Below are 16,055 nucleotides of genomic sequence, written 5' to 3'. Positions count from 1 at the left end.
CTATAAGCGCAGCCTTACAAATTAAATAGGGATAAAGTGGGGGAATCCTTGATGGAGAAGGATTTAGGAGGGCTTGTAGACAGCAGGCTTAGCAATAGTGCCCAAAGTCATGCAGTAGCTGCAAAGGCAAACAAGATCTTATCTTGCATCAAACGGGCAATGGATGAAAGGGAAGTAAACATAATTATGCCCCTTTACAAAGCATTAGTAAGACCACACCTTGAATATGGAGTACAATTTTGGGCGCCACTCCTTAGAAAAGACATTCTGGAACTAGAGAGAGTGCAGAGAAGAGCCACTAAATTAATAAAAGGGATGGACAATCTAACTTATGAGGAGAGGCTAGCTAAATTAGATTTATTTACATTAGAAAAGAGGTGTCTAAGAGGAGATATGATAACTATATACAAATATATTCGTGGATAGTACAAGGAGCTTTCAAATGAACTGCTCCTCTCAAGGGCAGTACAAAGGACTCTGGGGCATCCCTTTAGTTTGGAGGAAAGGAGATTTCCCCAGCAACAAAGGAAAGGGTTCTTTACAGTAAGGGCAGTTAAAATGTGGAATTCATTACCCATGGAGACTGTGATGGCAGATACAATAGATTTGTTTCAAAAAAGGTTGGACATTTTTTTAGAAAGGAAAGGTATACAGGGATATACCAAATAAGTATACATGGGAAGTATGTTGATCCAGGGATTAAGCCGATTGCCAATTCTTGGAGTCAGGAAGGAATTTATTTTTCCCCTATGAGATACTGTATTATTGGATGATATAACACTGGGGTTTTTTGTTTGCCTTCCTCTGGATCAATAAGTATAGATAAAGGATAATGTATCTGTTGTCTAAATTTAGCATAGGTTGAACTTGATGGACGTACTGTATGGCTTTTTTCAACCTCATCTACTATGTAACTATAACATTCCAGTATGCACTGTTGTAAAGTAAAAAAACTTTTTTGGCTTCATTCATTGTAACACCGCCAGAAGAAGAGATCAGTGTATCTTGAAAGCTCGCACAAATAAAAGCATTTCGTTAGCCACAGAACAGTATTGTCTGTCCATTTTATTATTATGAAGCTCGGCTAACACGGTACAGATATGTATGTATGTATGTGTGTAGTAGTATGTATGTTGTTGTAGTATGAATGTCAAAAATAAATAAACATACTAGAGAGTGATCCCTTCTCAGGTTTTGGCTTGGATTTGCAGCAAATAAAAATACAATGAGCACATTCACATGTCTACAGCCAAGGATTCTGGGTAATGCTCATCCTTTATAGAAAGTTCAAGAAAAAGGTAATAGCCTCTATTCAATATAGTGATAAGCAACTAAAAATTGAGTAATTTAATTGAGTAACATCTTAAGTGTTACATTTAAAGTGTCGGTAGAGATAATTTTGGAGTTATCATCTCTGGATGTTTTCTTTCTATATCTTTAATCATTAATGCATTCTGAATATCTGGACTAACATTGCGATTCATTTCTTCAAACAGTTATGTTTCTGTGAGATGAATTCTCCTATCAATTGCAACAGAACTTAAAATCCAATTAACTATTTGGTATGTTTCCATGAGTTGATTAGGCAAACCCCTCCCTTAATTGTTAATCAAATGTGATCAGAGTATTTAAGATAGTCTATCTTGGCTGTGAGCCATATGGCGGTGTCACATTCAGTTCATTGTGGAGTTGAAATTGGAGGTGAAGATTAGAGGAAGGTCTGGACTCTGCACACCAACATCTTTGCAACGGTGAGAACGTAACTTTATAAATGCTGTGATTATGTGTATTCTTCCTATCCTCCAATAACTGGGAAGTCTCTCCTCCTGCATCTCACTATGCCCTCCCTATTGCTTTTTCTGTTTACTGTTTCCTCACTCCTTTGTGAATGTCTCTGTTCTCTCCAACTTCCCCACTCCCCACTGCACCATTATTTATACACCTCTCTCCCAACAACTTCTTTACCCCTCAATAAAATGTACCCACACAAATCCTCTATTCACACACTCTATCTACTCCTTTCTGCTGCTGGGGATTTCCCTTAAGTCTTAACCCAGACATACACACCTCCTCTCACCCACGCCTCCCTGCCATCTCTTCCCCTGTAAATGGTGTTAACCTTCTGATTTAAAGAAAAGTATCCAAGGATAAGGACAGAGCACAGCTATAAAGTATAGGGGCTAACACCAGCAAAAGAGGGTTAAAACATTAAACTTTAATGGTCATGGCATGTTCCCCTCATGCCATGAGCATTAAAGTTTAATGTTTTAACCCTCTTTTGCTGGTGTTAGCCCCTATACTTTATAGCTGTGCTCCGTCCTTATCCTTGGATACTTTTCTCTACTACTGATTGACGTGACGTACGCACAAGGACAAGCTGCTATATGTGAGTACCATATTTTCATCATTTAACCATTGGGGAGAAGTTGACCACTATCAGTGTTACTCTAGAGGGAATCGCCCAGTGAAGTAAAAACCTTTTATAGGATTATGCTATGTGTCTCCACTATATGGACAGTTATTGCAAATAACTCCTCATCTGAGATGCCAATACACTGGGTCTGTGAATCTCACTAGGCTTGATTCAGAGCTCGTCCACCAAACATCTATCTTCATGATTCAAGATTTTATTTGAAGTACATATTTCCTGCCCTTACTGACGACAGAGAAGCCCAATGCTACACCCAACATGACAGAAATACACAGTAAAATACTTATATATTCTAATGAAAAAGGATAATTTAGTTTAACCCTTTGGCCAAAGCGTTGTAAGCTTGCGAGCCACGTCAAGGCAGACACCTGTTCGCAAGTCCTACCACTACCAGATAAAATACTAATATACCTCTATTAGGATTAAAATTCTCATTTACCTCTATTAGGAGGGAGAAAGACCACAGTGGGTCTATATCCAGCAGAATGAGGCACTTGCAAACTAGGGAAGTGGGGAGGGGCGGGCTTAAAACCTGGGAAGGAGGAGCCACTAACCTCTACCAGCTGGAACAGCTGAGAATGGGTTAACAAAACACAGAACCCCAGTAAGCTCTTTTTGGGAACCCCTGAGCCCCCACAAAATATATATATGTATATGTGTCAAAATGGAGTGCTATTGAGCGTGGCATATGTATACAACAGACGACAGAGAAGCCCAATGCTACATCCAACATGACAGAAATACACAGTAAAATACTTATATTAGGATTAAAATTCTCATTTACCTCTATTAGGAGGGAGAAAGACCACAGTGAGTCTATATCCAGCAGAATGAGGCACTCTGTGTTTTGTTAACCCATTCTCAGCTGTTCCAGCTGGTGGAGGTTAGTGGCTCCTCCTTCCCAGGTTTTAAGCCCGCCCCTCCCCATTTCCCTAGTTTGCAAGTGCCTCATTCTGCTGGATATAGACTCACTGTGGTCTTTCTCCCTCCTAATAGAGGTAAATGAGAATTTTAATCCTAATAGAGGTATATTAGTATTTTATCTGGTAGTGTTAGGACTTGCGAACAGGTGTCTGCCTTGACGTGGCTCACAAGCTTACAACGCTTTGGCCAAAGGGTTAAACTAAATGACCCTACTTCAAGAGAATATATAAGTATTTTACTGTGTATTTCTGTCATGTTGCATGTAGCATTGGGCTTCTCTGTCGTCTGTTGTATACATATGCCACGCTCAATAGCACTCCATTTTGACACATATACATATATATATTTTGTGGGGGCTCAGGGGTTCCCAAAAAGAGCTTGCTGGGGTTCTGTGTTTTGTTAACCCATTCTCAGCTGTCTCCGCTGCTGGAGGTTAGTGGCTCCTCCTTCCCAGGTTTTAAGCCCGCCCCTCCCCACTTCCCTAGTTTGCAAGTGCCTCATTCTGCTGGATATAGACTCACTGTGGTCTTTCTCCCTCCTAATAGAGGTAAATGAGAATTTTAATCCTAATAGAGGTATATTAGTATTTTATCTGGTAGTGTTAGGACTTGCGAACAGGTGTCTGCCTTGACGTGGCTCACAAGCTTACAACGCTTTGGCCAAAGGGTTAAACTAAATGACCCTACTTCAAGAGAATATATAAGTATTTTACTGTGTATTTCTGTCATGTTGGATGTAGCATTGGGCTTCTCTGTCGTCTGTTGTATACATATGCCACGCTCAATAGCACTCCATTTTGACACATATACATATATATATTTTGTGGGGGCTCAGGGGTTCCCAAAAAGAGCTTACTGGGGTTCTGTGTCTGCCCTTACTGAGCATCGCTATTTGGAACTTGTTGCTATACACTTACTTTCTGATTTAATACTGACTAACCTTAAAACTCGCCCCACAAATCAAGCATCCCAAAAGCCTGCACTCATGGCTATTGTCCCACACCCACAGTCACCTACCACCCATTGTGGCCAAGAACTGCCATCTACAGCACTTATTCCCTCACCTGCTGCCTCTAAGTCTCCCATCATACCTCTTAGATTGTAAGCTCTTTGGGGCAGGGATTTCCTTTCCGATTCTCTGATTTTGCTGTGCTTATAGTATTCTTATAATTCCCTGTACTGTATTCTTTGTGAAGCGCTGAGTACACTTTTAGCGCTATAAATAAAAACATACAATGCAATATAAAGGGAAGTACATGCCTTGCTCACTGCTTTACCTACAGTGGTGTAAAAAAGAAAGTACACTCTTTTTGAATGCTATGGTTTTACATATCAGGACATAATAACAATCCTCTGTTCTTTAGCAGATCTTAAAGCTAGGTAAATACAACCTCAGATGAACAACAACATATGACATATTACACCGTGTCATAATTTATTTAGCAAAAATAAAGCCAAAATGGAGAAGCCATATGTGAAAAACTAAGTACACCCTTATGATTCAATAGCTTGTAGAACCAACTTTAGCAGCAATAACTTGAAGTAATCGTTTTCTGTTTGACTTTATCAGTCTCTCGCATCGTTGTGGAGGAATTTTGGCCCACTCTTCTTTACATCGTTGCTTCAGTTCAATGAGGTTTGTGGGCATTTGTTTATGCACAGCTCTCTTAAGGTCCAGCCACAGCATTTCAATCGGGTTGAGGTCTGGACTTTGACTGGGCCATTGCAACACCTTGATTCTTTTCTTTTTCAGCCATTCTGTTGTAGATTTGCTCGTGTGCTTGGGATCAATGTCCTGTTGCATGACCCAATTTCGGCCAAGCTTTAGCTGTCGGACAGATAGCCTAACATTTGACTCTATATACTTTGGTATACAGAGGAGTTCATGGTCGACTCAATGACTGCAAGGTTCCCAGGTCCTGTGGCTGCAAAAACAAGCCCAAAACATCACCCCTCCACCACCGTGCTTGACAGTTGGTATGAGGTGTTTGTGCTGATATGCTGTGTTTGGTTTTCACCAAACGTGGCGCTGTGCATTATGGCCAAACATCTCCACATTGGTCTTGTCTGTCCAAAGGACATTGTTCCAGAAGTCTTGTGGTTTGTTCAGATGCAACTTTGCAAACCTAAGCCGTGCTGCCATGTTCTTTTTAGAGAGAAGAGGCTTTCTCCTGGCAACCCTTCACAACAAACCATACTTGTTCAGTCTTTTTCTAATTGTACAGTCATGAACTTTAACATTTAACATGCTTACTGAGATGTAACTCTTTGGGGGTTTTTTTGCAATTTCTCTGAGATTTGCACAGTCTGACCTTGGGGTGAATTTGCTGGGATGTCCACTCCTGGGAAGATTGACAACTGTCTTGAATGTTTTCCACTTTTGAATAATCTTTCTCACTGTAGAATGATGGCCTTTAAATTGTTTGGAAATGATGGCCTTTAAATTGTTTGTTTATAACCCTTCCCAGATTGATGGGCAGCAACAATTGCTTCTCTAAGATCATTGCTGATGTCTTTCCTCCATGGCATTGTGTTAACACACACCTGAATGATCCAGACCAGCAAACTGCTAAAACTTTGGCTTTTATAGAGGTGGTCACACTTGCTGATGATCCATTAATCAATGGCATTTGATTAGCAGCACCTGTCTGCTACTTAGCATCTTATTTCCTATGGAAGCAGTAAGGGTGTACTTAGTTTTTCACACATAGCTTCTCCATTGTGGCTTTATTTTTGTTAAATAAATCATGACACAGTGTAATATGTCATGTGTTGTTCGTCTGAGGTTGTATTTACCTAATTTTAAGACCTGCTAGGGAACAGATGATTGTTATTATGTCCTGATATGTAAAACCATGGAATTCAAAGAGGGTGTACTTTCTTTTTTACACAACTGTAAGTTCTCCCCCATATGGCCTAGGGACATATCATCTATCACAATGTTTTTGCCTCTCAGGTTGTTAACTTCTCAGCCCTAGAACAGAAGTGAATGCATCTCTTTGGTGCTACACGTGTAAATTCATTGCAGAGCAAAACAACACATTTGTCTCTGCAGCAAATGAAACATTTTACATAACATTGTAATTATAACACAGAGAGCCCCGGAAAGAGAGATTATGAAGTTGTAGTAGCGGTGCTAATTGCAAAAGAGTGAAACGTTTGTTAACCTAATTTAAATACTTTCTTGCACTGGATGTTTGTAAAGTAAGGTCAAGAAATTCCAACCTTATGGAACTAACTTCCATTTTTTTTTAGAGCACTGGACACAAAACAAACTAAAAGTGACTTGCTCAAGGACAATCTTACTATTTAATAAAGGAGCGGCTCAGTGAGTAAAGGCGACTGACTCTGTAAACAAGCCTGGTTCAAAATCCCAGTGCCAGCTCTTTGTGACCTTGGGTAAGTCACTATCTCCCTGTGGTTAAGAACCAAAAACATAGAAAAGAACATTTTAAGAATCCAATCCGCGGATTCAGCAACCATGCACAGATTAGCAAGTGAATCCAAACATGATTCTTAAAAAAAAAACGTTTTCAACAACACATTATATAAATTATGGTGGGTAAAAAAGAGATTAGCACTGTCATTACCCAGAATCCCTGGCTCCAGTGGATGCACTATATGCTAGGACATAATGGTGAAAGTCAGGGTTACAGACATGTCTGAAACATGTGAATGTGCTCATAAGTGATATTTTTATTTGCTTAAAAAAAATAACAAAAATTCCCCAATATGCAATGTAAAGAATGAGGAATGTAATAGGAGCAATGTTGTGGTGCATACACTTTTCATTAACATTTTCAAAGACGATTAAATTGGGGTTTTTTATGAGGTTCAATGAAAGAAACTTCCATAATTAATCTGTATGGCCTTTATTCAATATGCTGTGAAAATACTGCAGCAGATCCTAACTCTATTCAAGTGGATGGTACGAAGATCCTCTCCAGCACAGAGATGGCGGTTTCACAGTATATTGAATAAGGTACTATAAATACAGAATCAAAATGAAACAACAAATAATGCAAATCAAAGGCACTCAAAGCAATGTTTTAAATACTCAGAACAACAATGAATGTATTTGTAATAGCTTCTCGTTTGGCTGATTAAAGGGTGTTTACAGATGCAAAATGTTATGTATTTGATGTGATATTTTGGATATAATGTCCATTTGTTTACACAAGCAAGACAAATTTATTGTGGTAAAGGCTAATATAAAGTATGGGAACTTACCAAGTGGCTAACCTTTTATATGCATCATTTCATTTGAGAGAATCACATAACCCTAAACAAAACTCAAATACATTAAAAACATAACTTTGGCTATTAGCCTAATCAAAAAAAAAAAAAAAGTTTGGAAATAAAATTACCTATTTGTTAGTAAATTACTAAAACTCTTCAAGCAATCAGGGAAAATATCCCAGTGATTACTGTACATTACAATTGTACAATTTTCTCTAGAAGGACTTGGACAGACTGGAAACTTGGGCAGGTAAATGGCAGATGAGATTTAATACAGATAAATGTAAGGTAGCAATTTGGGAAGCAAGATTAAAAAGGTGACTTACAAATCAAATTAAATGGAGATAAATTGGGGGGCTTAGCAATAGTGCCCAAAGTCATACAGTAGCTGCAAAGGCAAACAAGATCTTGTCTTGCATTAAACGGGCAATGGATGGAAGGGAAGTAAACATAATTATGCCCCTTTACAAAGCATTAGTAAGATCTCACATTTAATATGGAGTACAATTTTGGGCTCCACTATTTAGAAAAGAAATTATGGAAATAGAGAGTGCAGAGAAGAGCCACCAAATTAATAAAGGGGATGGTCAATTTAACTTAGGTGGCGAGGCTAGCTAAACTAGATTTATTTACATTTGAAAAGAGGCATCTAAGAGGGAATATGATAACTATATACAAAAATATTCGGGGATAGTACAGGGAGCTTTCAAAATAACTATTCATCCCAAGGGCAGTACAAAGCACTCGGGTCATCCCTTAAGGTTGGAGGAAAGGAAATTTCACCAGCAACAAAGTAAAGGGTTCTTTACAGTAAGGGCAGTTAAAATGTGGAATTCATTATCCATGGAGACTGTGATGGCAGATACAATGTATTTATTAAAAAAGGTTGGCCATCTTTTTGGAAGGGAAAGGTATACAGGGATATACCAAATAAGTAAACATGGGAAGAATGTGGATCCAGGGAGTAATCAGATTGCCAATTCTTGGAGTCAGGAAGGAAGTTATTTCCCCCCTTATGAGATATCATCGGATGATATAACACTGTTTTTTTTTTGTTTGCCTTCCTCTGGCTCAATAAGTAAGTATAGATATAGGATAAAGTATCTGTTGTCTAAATTTGGCATAGGTTGAACTTGATGGATTAATGTCTTTTTTTCAACCTCATCTACTATGTAACTATGTAACTGCATTTGTAATTTGGGGATTTATGATCAAAAGCCTAAGATACAATCTTAAAATAAATCTGAACAGGTTTACACATCTCTAAGTACCATTGTTATTAATTTGACATAGTGGAAAACATGATGTTTTATGTATTTTCCTGAAACAGCGCACTGCTGCGATTATCTGGTTGTAATTCTGGATTTATATTACAGTAATACTTTCATTCTATTATTTATATTCTTAATACATATTGGAAAGGTTGTAATCTGCTGCTTTAATCAAAGATGCTGAACATTTCTGTAGGGACCAGTAGTCAAAATAGCCTAAAAATAAGTACTTTGTCAGATTTAAAAACAATCTCCATTTATTAAACATTGGGCCAAAGCTCACTGACCTTTATTTTACAACAATTTAACCAACGTTTATGCTGTGAAAATTGTAAAGGGCGAGCCTTCCTAAAATAAGTCCCTTTTTTGTAAAAAAAAAAAAAAAACAAACAAAAAGGAAATTGTAAGAATGTCAATAAAAATAGTAGTAGTACTCTATGGGGAATATGCATCAAGCACCAGCATAGGTTATGGGACCCATTCCGGCGTTAACTTCCATTGATTTGAATGACAGTTAATGCAAGAATATGTGTGATAACCCGTGTCCACGGTTGACACATCTGCCCCTATGTGTGTAAAGCAGAAGTGACACCCCGTATTTCCTAGTACCATAACACCTTACTTGTAGAGACATAGCACTTCTGCACAATTTCAGAATTTATATTAACAGGTTTGGCAGACACTGGCAGTGCCGGGCCAATACGCAAGCTAAAATATAGTTGGTTTTTGGCTGTACATTGAGTTCTTAAAGGCCAGACTGTTCTAGTACCAAGGTGGACTAATGACAATGACATGTTAAAGAGGATATCTGGGTGATTGGTACATTTAAAAAAAAAAAATACATTTTATTTAAGTATTTGTATTTTTGAACGCAAGACTGTAAACATTATGAGCAGAAATTTTGGAGGAGTTTGATTATCTCTGTCGACTCCATTTTGTGTGATGTCATTGTGTTTATCGAACGTTTGTGATTTTTATTTTTTTATTTTTTTGTGATTCCTAGGGCTTGGGATTCACAAATAACAAATAGCAGATATTAGAGCTTCATGCCGGTCGAATTGTATAAGCTCTGATAAAGGTACAAATATGCGTTAAAGAAAAAAAAAATGCTGTATTTTTACTGGGTAATTTATTAACGTGTTATTTTAAATTTAACGGCAAACATGGAAATTAGTTATTAACACCAAATGACTTATTCAGATGCTATTTACTAAACTCAGATAACTGGAGATAGCAGGTTACTGCTAAATCAAATAGCAAACAATTGTCACCTGCCACAGGCTAGTATTAGGTCGGTATTCCATGTATATACTGTACAAAGGTATGCATTTTAAATAAGTGGCCAGCTTGCACTGCTCAACCCATGCTAAGGCTGGTCACTAGGGGTAGTAACGGCTTACTATTTTCACATAAGGATGTTATGCTTTTTATATTTTATTTGTAAGGTATTGTTGTATGTTAACTCCTTTGGTGCCTGATGGCAATCCTTTTTAAATAGATTGGTACCCTAAGGTAACAATGGTGTTACATTATTTTGTTCCATGTGTTATGGTAAACCCACCCAGTACAAACGATATTTACAATGGGTTTTTTTTTTTTATATATATAATTCACTGGAGTGCTGTTGACGTGTGACCAAAACACACATACAAATTCACTCATACCGAAACATTGCTGCATAAAACCATGCATATCTGAACAATGTGTATTATTTTAACTTAAATTTGGGTTGCAGTTACATACTTTGACGACAGTATTGAAAGCTTTTCCACCACACCAAGGTTAGGCCGTAGGCCCAGATCAGACAAGTCTAATTTAATGTTGGTGGATAAAACAATATTTGTCAGTTAAAAGCACACATTCTCTTTTTTGTTTTTATTTTTGTTTACCAGGTGCTATATTTACTCAAGTTTAACACACTTTAGCAGATCTTGGGCTTAGAATCAACATATGCATTCTCAATTCTCCTTCTTTGTTTGGAAAATTATTACGAGACCACCATTACCAAATAAGGTTAGAAATACCCAGCAAAAGGGAAAATGTTATTTTATTACAAGATTCTAATTAGTAAAATATTCAGTAAAAAAAAAAATAACTTGTGGTGCATTTGCATGTCTCAGACATGTCTGCAACCCTGCCTTAACCCATTATCGCTTAGCAAACAGTGCTTCCACAGCAGCGAGGGATTCTGGGTAAAAACATGCGAATGAGCACAGTGACACAGGGTTGCAGATCCGTCAGACATGCAAACACACCAGTGGTATTTTTATTTACTGAACACTGTACGATTTAGGAGTTTGTCACTTTTTTTTACCCACCATAACATTTACAAATATCCAGTAAGAGTGATTACATTGAAATTAAAGCCAATTGCATGAATACATTGTTTTACTTTTTTTTGCCTCAGATCACTTTCTTACATCTGACAGTTATTTCAGGATTATTTATATGGCAGAAATCATTCCCGTAATAAAAATGGCGATTAAATCCCAAGTGCAATGCGATCACTAAGCAAGTCACTGTCAATATTAGGGATTAGTAATATAAAAGAGAAGTCATTTACATGGGAGAAAAGCAGGTTGGCTGAAAACCTGCATTCCTTACATATGATAGCATTGTCTTTAAAGCAGTAATCCATGTTGCTCATTGATTGTGTACGTCTTTTTTGTATTTATTGACCTGAACTCCCCTGACTAGGGGACCCCAGACCCCCAGATATAGTATTTGTCATTTTAACCACCTGGCAATAATTCTTGCCAGTGGTAACAAAATGGCCGCAGGACTCAGCTTCACTCCAACGACCAACAGAAATCCCCGACATCGAGAGATGACCCCATGGCCATACAGTATTTGTATTTTTTTTGTTAGTTTTAGAATACTGTACAAAAGACTACAAATATCTGTGGAACTAGGGAACCCCAGAGGTCAGGAAGCAGTGGATCAGCCCCAAGATACGTAAAATGACAAAACAAAAATGGATTGCTGCATTATTTTGAATGACCAAGGCTCATAATAATCAACAAAGCTACTAACAGCATCCCCTATAGCAGAGACTATGATTTTTGCTGGAAATGTCAAAACATTTCCACATTGAGAGACTGACAATTTATTTAGGATTTATATGCAATAATTTGTCAGCTAAAGTCAGGCAATTTTGCAAATCTCTTTTGGCATTGGAATCTAACCAAGCTTAAAAAAATATCTTAAATAATGAAAAAAAGAACATTGTGTAAGTGAGGGCGATTTTTTTAAAATTATTATTTAGATATACTGTATAAATAACCAACTATTCAAAGGAAATTTGCATTTTTTCCATCAGAAAATGATCTAATTTCAGTAATGTTAGGATTCATTTCACTGTGTTGCAGCAAACATATTACATGTATAGGGGCAGTTTATACAAAATATGCGTTTGTTTGAATTGTGGAAGGGGGGGGGGACATTTCTGGAATTCCCTTGAACCCTCCTGGCTGCTACTGGGGTCTGCAATGCACTGCTTTTCAATGCATTTCAGGCTCTTCTGGCAACAAAACAGTTAAAGGGAATTCAATTTTTTTTTCAAATGTGTGTGGGTGTGTGTGTCAGTCAAAATTAATCTTGTCTCAATCACTGGCTTTAAGAATAAACTAGGTAGCTACTGTATGCATTCACATGTCACTTTTATTCTAGATAGAATGAGTTCCTTTCCGTGTCCCTATTAATCACTGCGTCCAATGGCCAGGTTCTCAGCCTCGTAGCTTTAAGGAAGGCACCTATGAGAATGTAAATCAGACACATACAAGGTAAGGTGTGCAGAAATAAAAGCAATGTAATGTTATTTTCTTATATAAGGCTGCAATGCGGACAAAGAAAGCTTCATTGGAATTCAACGAGGCAGCAGAGGGGGGATGGTGCTTCATTTGAAACATAACGAGGACGCTGGGAGCCATGTATCAGCTTTGATTCTCTGCATCCAGCATGCATGGAGCTGAGCCTTAGATCCCTGTTTGCAGCTAGAACTGCTATCATGTATGTTAGAATCCCTCTCAAGACATGTGAAATAAATACCTTGCATGAAAAGGTATCATTATAAAACGGGCTCTAAATTAACCAAGCAGAAAAACATCCTCAATACTTACATTACTGCACTATAACAATGCTGTTAACATGAGCAACATAATCATGGTACTCTAGTGATTTGTACACGAATCTGCCTTTCCGTGCTTGTAACAGGATTAAGACTGATTTAGAGAAGCATATGAGATGGCACCCATACCACCTGCATGCCACTGTTCTTATTGGGGCACATTTTACACGTTTTAAGACAGTGATTTTTAGACGAATATATCACATATGGTATTTAAAAGGGGGTTCTCAGGGTCAAAACAATGAATTGATTAGATTGTGTTATTCTTATTCTGACAAAGATGATTTTGTATTTTCTTTCTAGTCTGCATGTGCATGTACATGATCTGTATATAGTGTGTGTATGTCTGTGTGTACACAATGAACACAAAATATATGCAAATGTGAAACGTGATCATTCCAATCAGAATGAGTTAAAACATGTAATTGATACATGTGTATAATTCTACAATTACCAGGTTGTTTAGCCTTTAATACATTTAGCCATCTATCCATTTAATCCTCAACCTAAACAATGAAAGGTTATCCTTGCTACAGTTTGTTTGATTCAGTGATTCTGTTTACCATGTTACTAGCAATGATTCACCAAGTGCACCTAATAATAAATATGCTAATGAGCAGACAAACACTATGAAGAAAATAATGAATGCGCACCACTTGGAGAATGAAAATCAAAATATCTATGAAATGGCAATGTTTGGGTGTCAATTGGTGATCAGTGGTAGGATTTAGGGATCCTGATTCTTCAGTACCTGGCTGGAGATGAGATCCTCACACACTGATAATGCCATCTGTATGGCATTGGGCTTGTGGGTTACTGAAGTGGCATTCAGTTGGATTTTCCAGGTCCCGTGTCTTTTATTTGCTTGATTCACTGCTTCTCTGAATATCTGTTCATGCTTCTTGGTGCTCAGAACTGCGCCAATGTTCACAATTTTGGGATCACATCCAGCACGGGCAAAAGAAAACAAAAATAAGACAGCAAGGAGGAAGAGGCGCATTTTGTCCATGGATTTTGCACTCCCAAAGTGAGCCAACGTCTTATCCTATTGATGCTTCTCAGCTCCAAACAGGATGAAGCTGAGATGCAAAATACATATAGGAGAAATCTCCTTTTAGGGCATGGAGGTATGGTGTTTTAATGCTAATCAACTTCCCAATCTAGGGAAGGGGCTAATTAAAAGAAACCTTGAGAAAATATTGATTTCCCTTCCCATTTCCAAATCCCTTGCTCTGAAAATGGGGGATTTCTGTAAAATGGGTATAAACCCTTACTTTGCATCCAAATCCCTCACAATATTAATAATAAAAGTAAGTACATGACTAAAACAGTGTTGATTAGCAGAGAAATCCCAGGGTCTTCGATTAATAGGGATGGTTAAATAAATGTATTGCATTCCTTCCTTGCCGGGTGATCTTCCCTATGAGAAGTCGCTGTCTCCTCGCTGTTCTGCATGTGGGCTCGATTTGCCTTGTTGCTAGCCTTGGTGCTGAATCCCCCCTCACCCTCCCCCCCCCCCCCCTTTAGAGCTGCATATTAAGCTCCTCTGCAGTGCTAGCTACTACCAATAGATGCACGCTTCTTCTCCCGAATAACAACCCAGACATACCTTCCTAATTATTATGTGCCATTACAAAATATTAACCAGTCACAGTCATGCTGTCCTTTGCTGCTGCTTGCTTAACTCATCCCGTATTGGGAAAATGCGTTGCAGACCTGTCCAACAGTACCTGGATTAATACACCTTCAACAAATCCTTTCCAATTCCTTTTACATTTAAATGCATGCCATATGATTTGCAATCGCTTATGTCTCTTTTCAATCTCAATCAGGTAAATACATAATTAGCAGGATGTTAACGTGTGCCTCTGGCATTTAATTTGAAGTGGATTTGTTCAATGGGTTTTCTTTAGATTAATTTGGGCTTGTTTAAATATTGCACATTTTATACTGGATGTGAAATATTGCATTTTAGTGACATTTTTACATTGTTCACAGTAAATATATTGAATATGGATATGGTTCACAAATGTTTTGATCGATCTGTATTTGTTTATCTTTCAAAAAATAAGTAACCTTTTTTATTCCTGGGTTTACAAAGCACCACCACCCTCTCCTTTATTGAGTAAGACAATGTGAATACATCTGTTCTGAGAAAAAAAATGTAAGTAAAGTCTTAAGCTGCCAAGATTGATTTGATATACGTAAAGTAAGCAGTTATAATAAGAAAAACATTCTTATTTTCTACTTATTGTCCTATCCGTGTCTTATTAATATTAGGATATCTTATTAGTAGAGTAACATGATTAATTAATTGCATAATGTTTTCCCTTTCAAACATTACATTATATATGTAATTAAACATATGTATAACATACAAATTCTTAATCATTTGACGATTCAGCAACATTAAGGTATCACTTAATTATTTGTAAATCTTCATATTCCAAATACAGGCAAAATAGATGGAGGAATCAGCACCAGATTACTTAAAGAAATCTATTCCCACTGAAAGCACAATAGGACTTTTCTTTAATAATACCCATATTATACCAATACCAATAATACCCAATAATAAACAAAATATGTTTTATAAATAACCCACTCAATTCCAGCTTGCTGTTTGTGTTGTGTGACGTTACTGTATATCAATTCAATAAATGCAGTCCCTTACTGGTTTTTTTTTTTAGTAAAATAATTTGAACCAGCAGGAAATTCAAAACCTGCAAAAATTCCAATATCCTAAGTAATCAATGCAGTTTCAATGCTGTTTGGTATGAGCCAACGATTTAAGTGATAAGGGCGCTCAACGCTGGATCCCTTGGGTATGGGAATGTATGCAATAAGCAAATAGACAGGATAGGACAAGGGGGTATATAAATGAGAAAGTACTGGTAGTAAAGTCCCCAGATGGACCAATAATCCCTGGAGGGCAAGATATAAGGCTAGAAACCCCTATCAAGCCCTCATTGGGATGGTTCCTGGACTCACAATGAATATTCAATAAGAAATAGTACTCACAAAAGCCCCTTTCCAAGGTCCTGTAAGGCGTGCAGCCAGGTGAA

The 16,055-nt window shown here is 37.5% G+C and overlaps 1 protein-coding gene across 10 annotated transcripts in view; it reads right to left on the bottom strand.

The window, feature by feature from the left end:
- The window catches only part of GRIN1 (glutamate ionotropic receptor NMDA type subunit 1), a 197,752-nt gene extending 183,275 nt beyond the window's left edge, over positions 1 to 14,477 (bottom strand). For 5 of the 10 annotated variants that reach the window (XM_075579303.1, XM_075579306.1, XM_075579305.1 and 2 more), the window contains exon 1: positions 13,742 to 14,477. In XM_075579303.1, coding sequence (XP_075435418.1) covers positions 13,742 to 13,999 — 258 coding nt within the window. In that variant the 5' untranslated portion in view covers positions 14,000 to 14,477. The remainder of the gene's footprint in view (positions 1 to 13,741) is intronic. The other 5 variants (XM_075579310.1, XM_075579312.1, XM_075579308.1 and 2 more) reach the window with 2 other exon arrangements.
- Positions 14,478 to 16,055: the final 1,578 nt, after the last annotated feature.

This window comes from Ascaphus truei, chromosome 21, assembly GCF_040206685.1.
Source record: "Ascaphus truei isolate aAscTru1 chromosome 21, aAscTru1.hap1, whole genome shotgun sequence".
NCBI classification, from domain to species: domain Eukaryota; kingdom Metazoa; phylum Chordata; class Amphibia; order Anura; family Ascaphidae; genus Ascaphus; species Ascaphus truei.
This window is presented reverse-complemented; position numbering and strand designations above follow the sequence as displayed.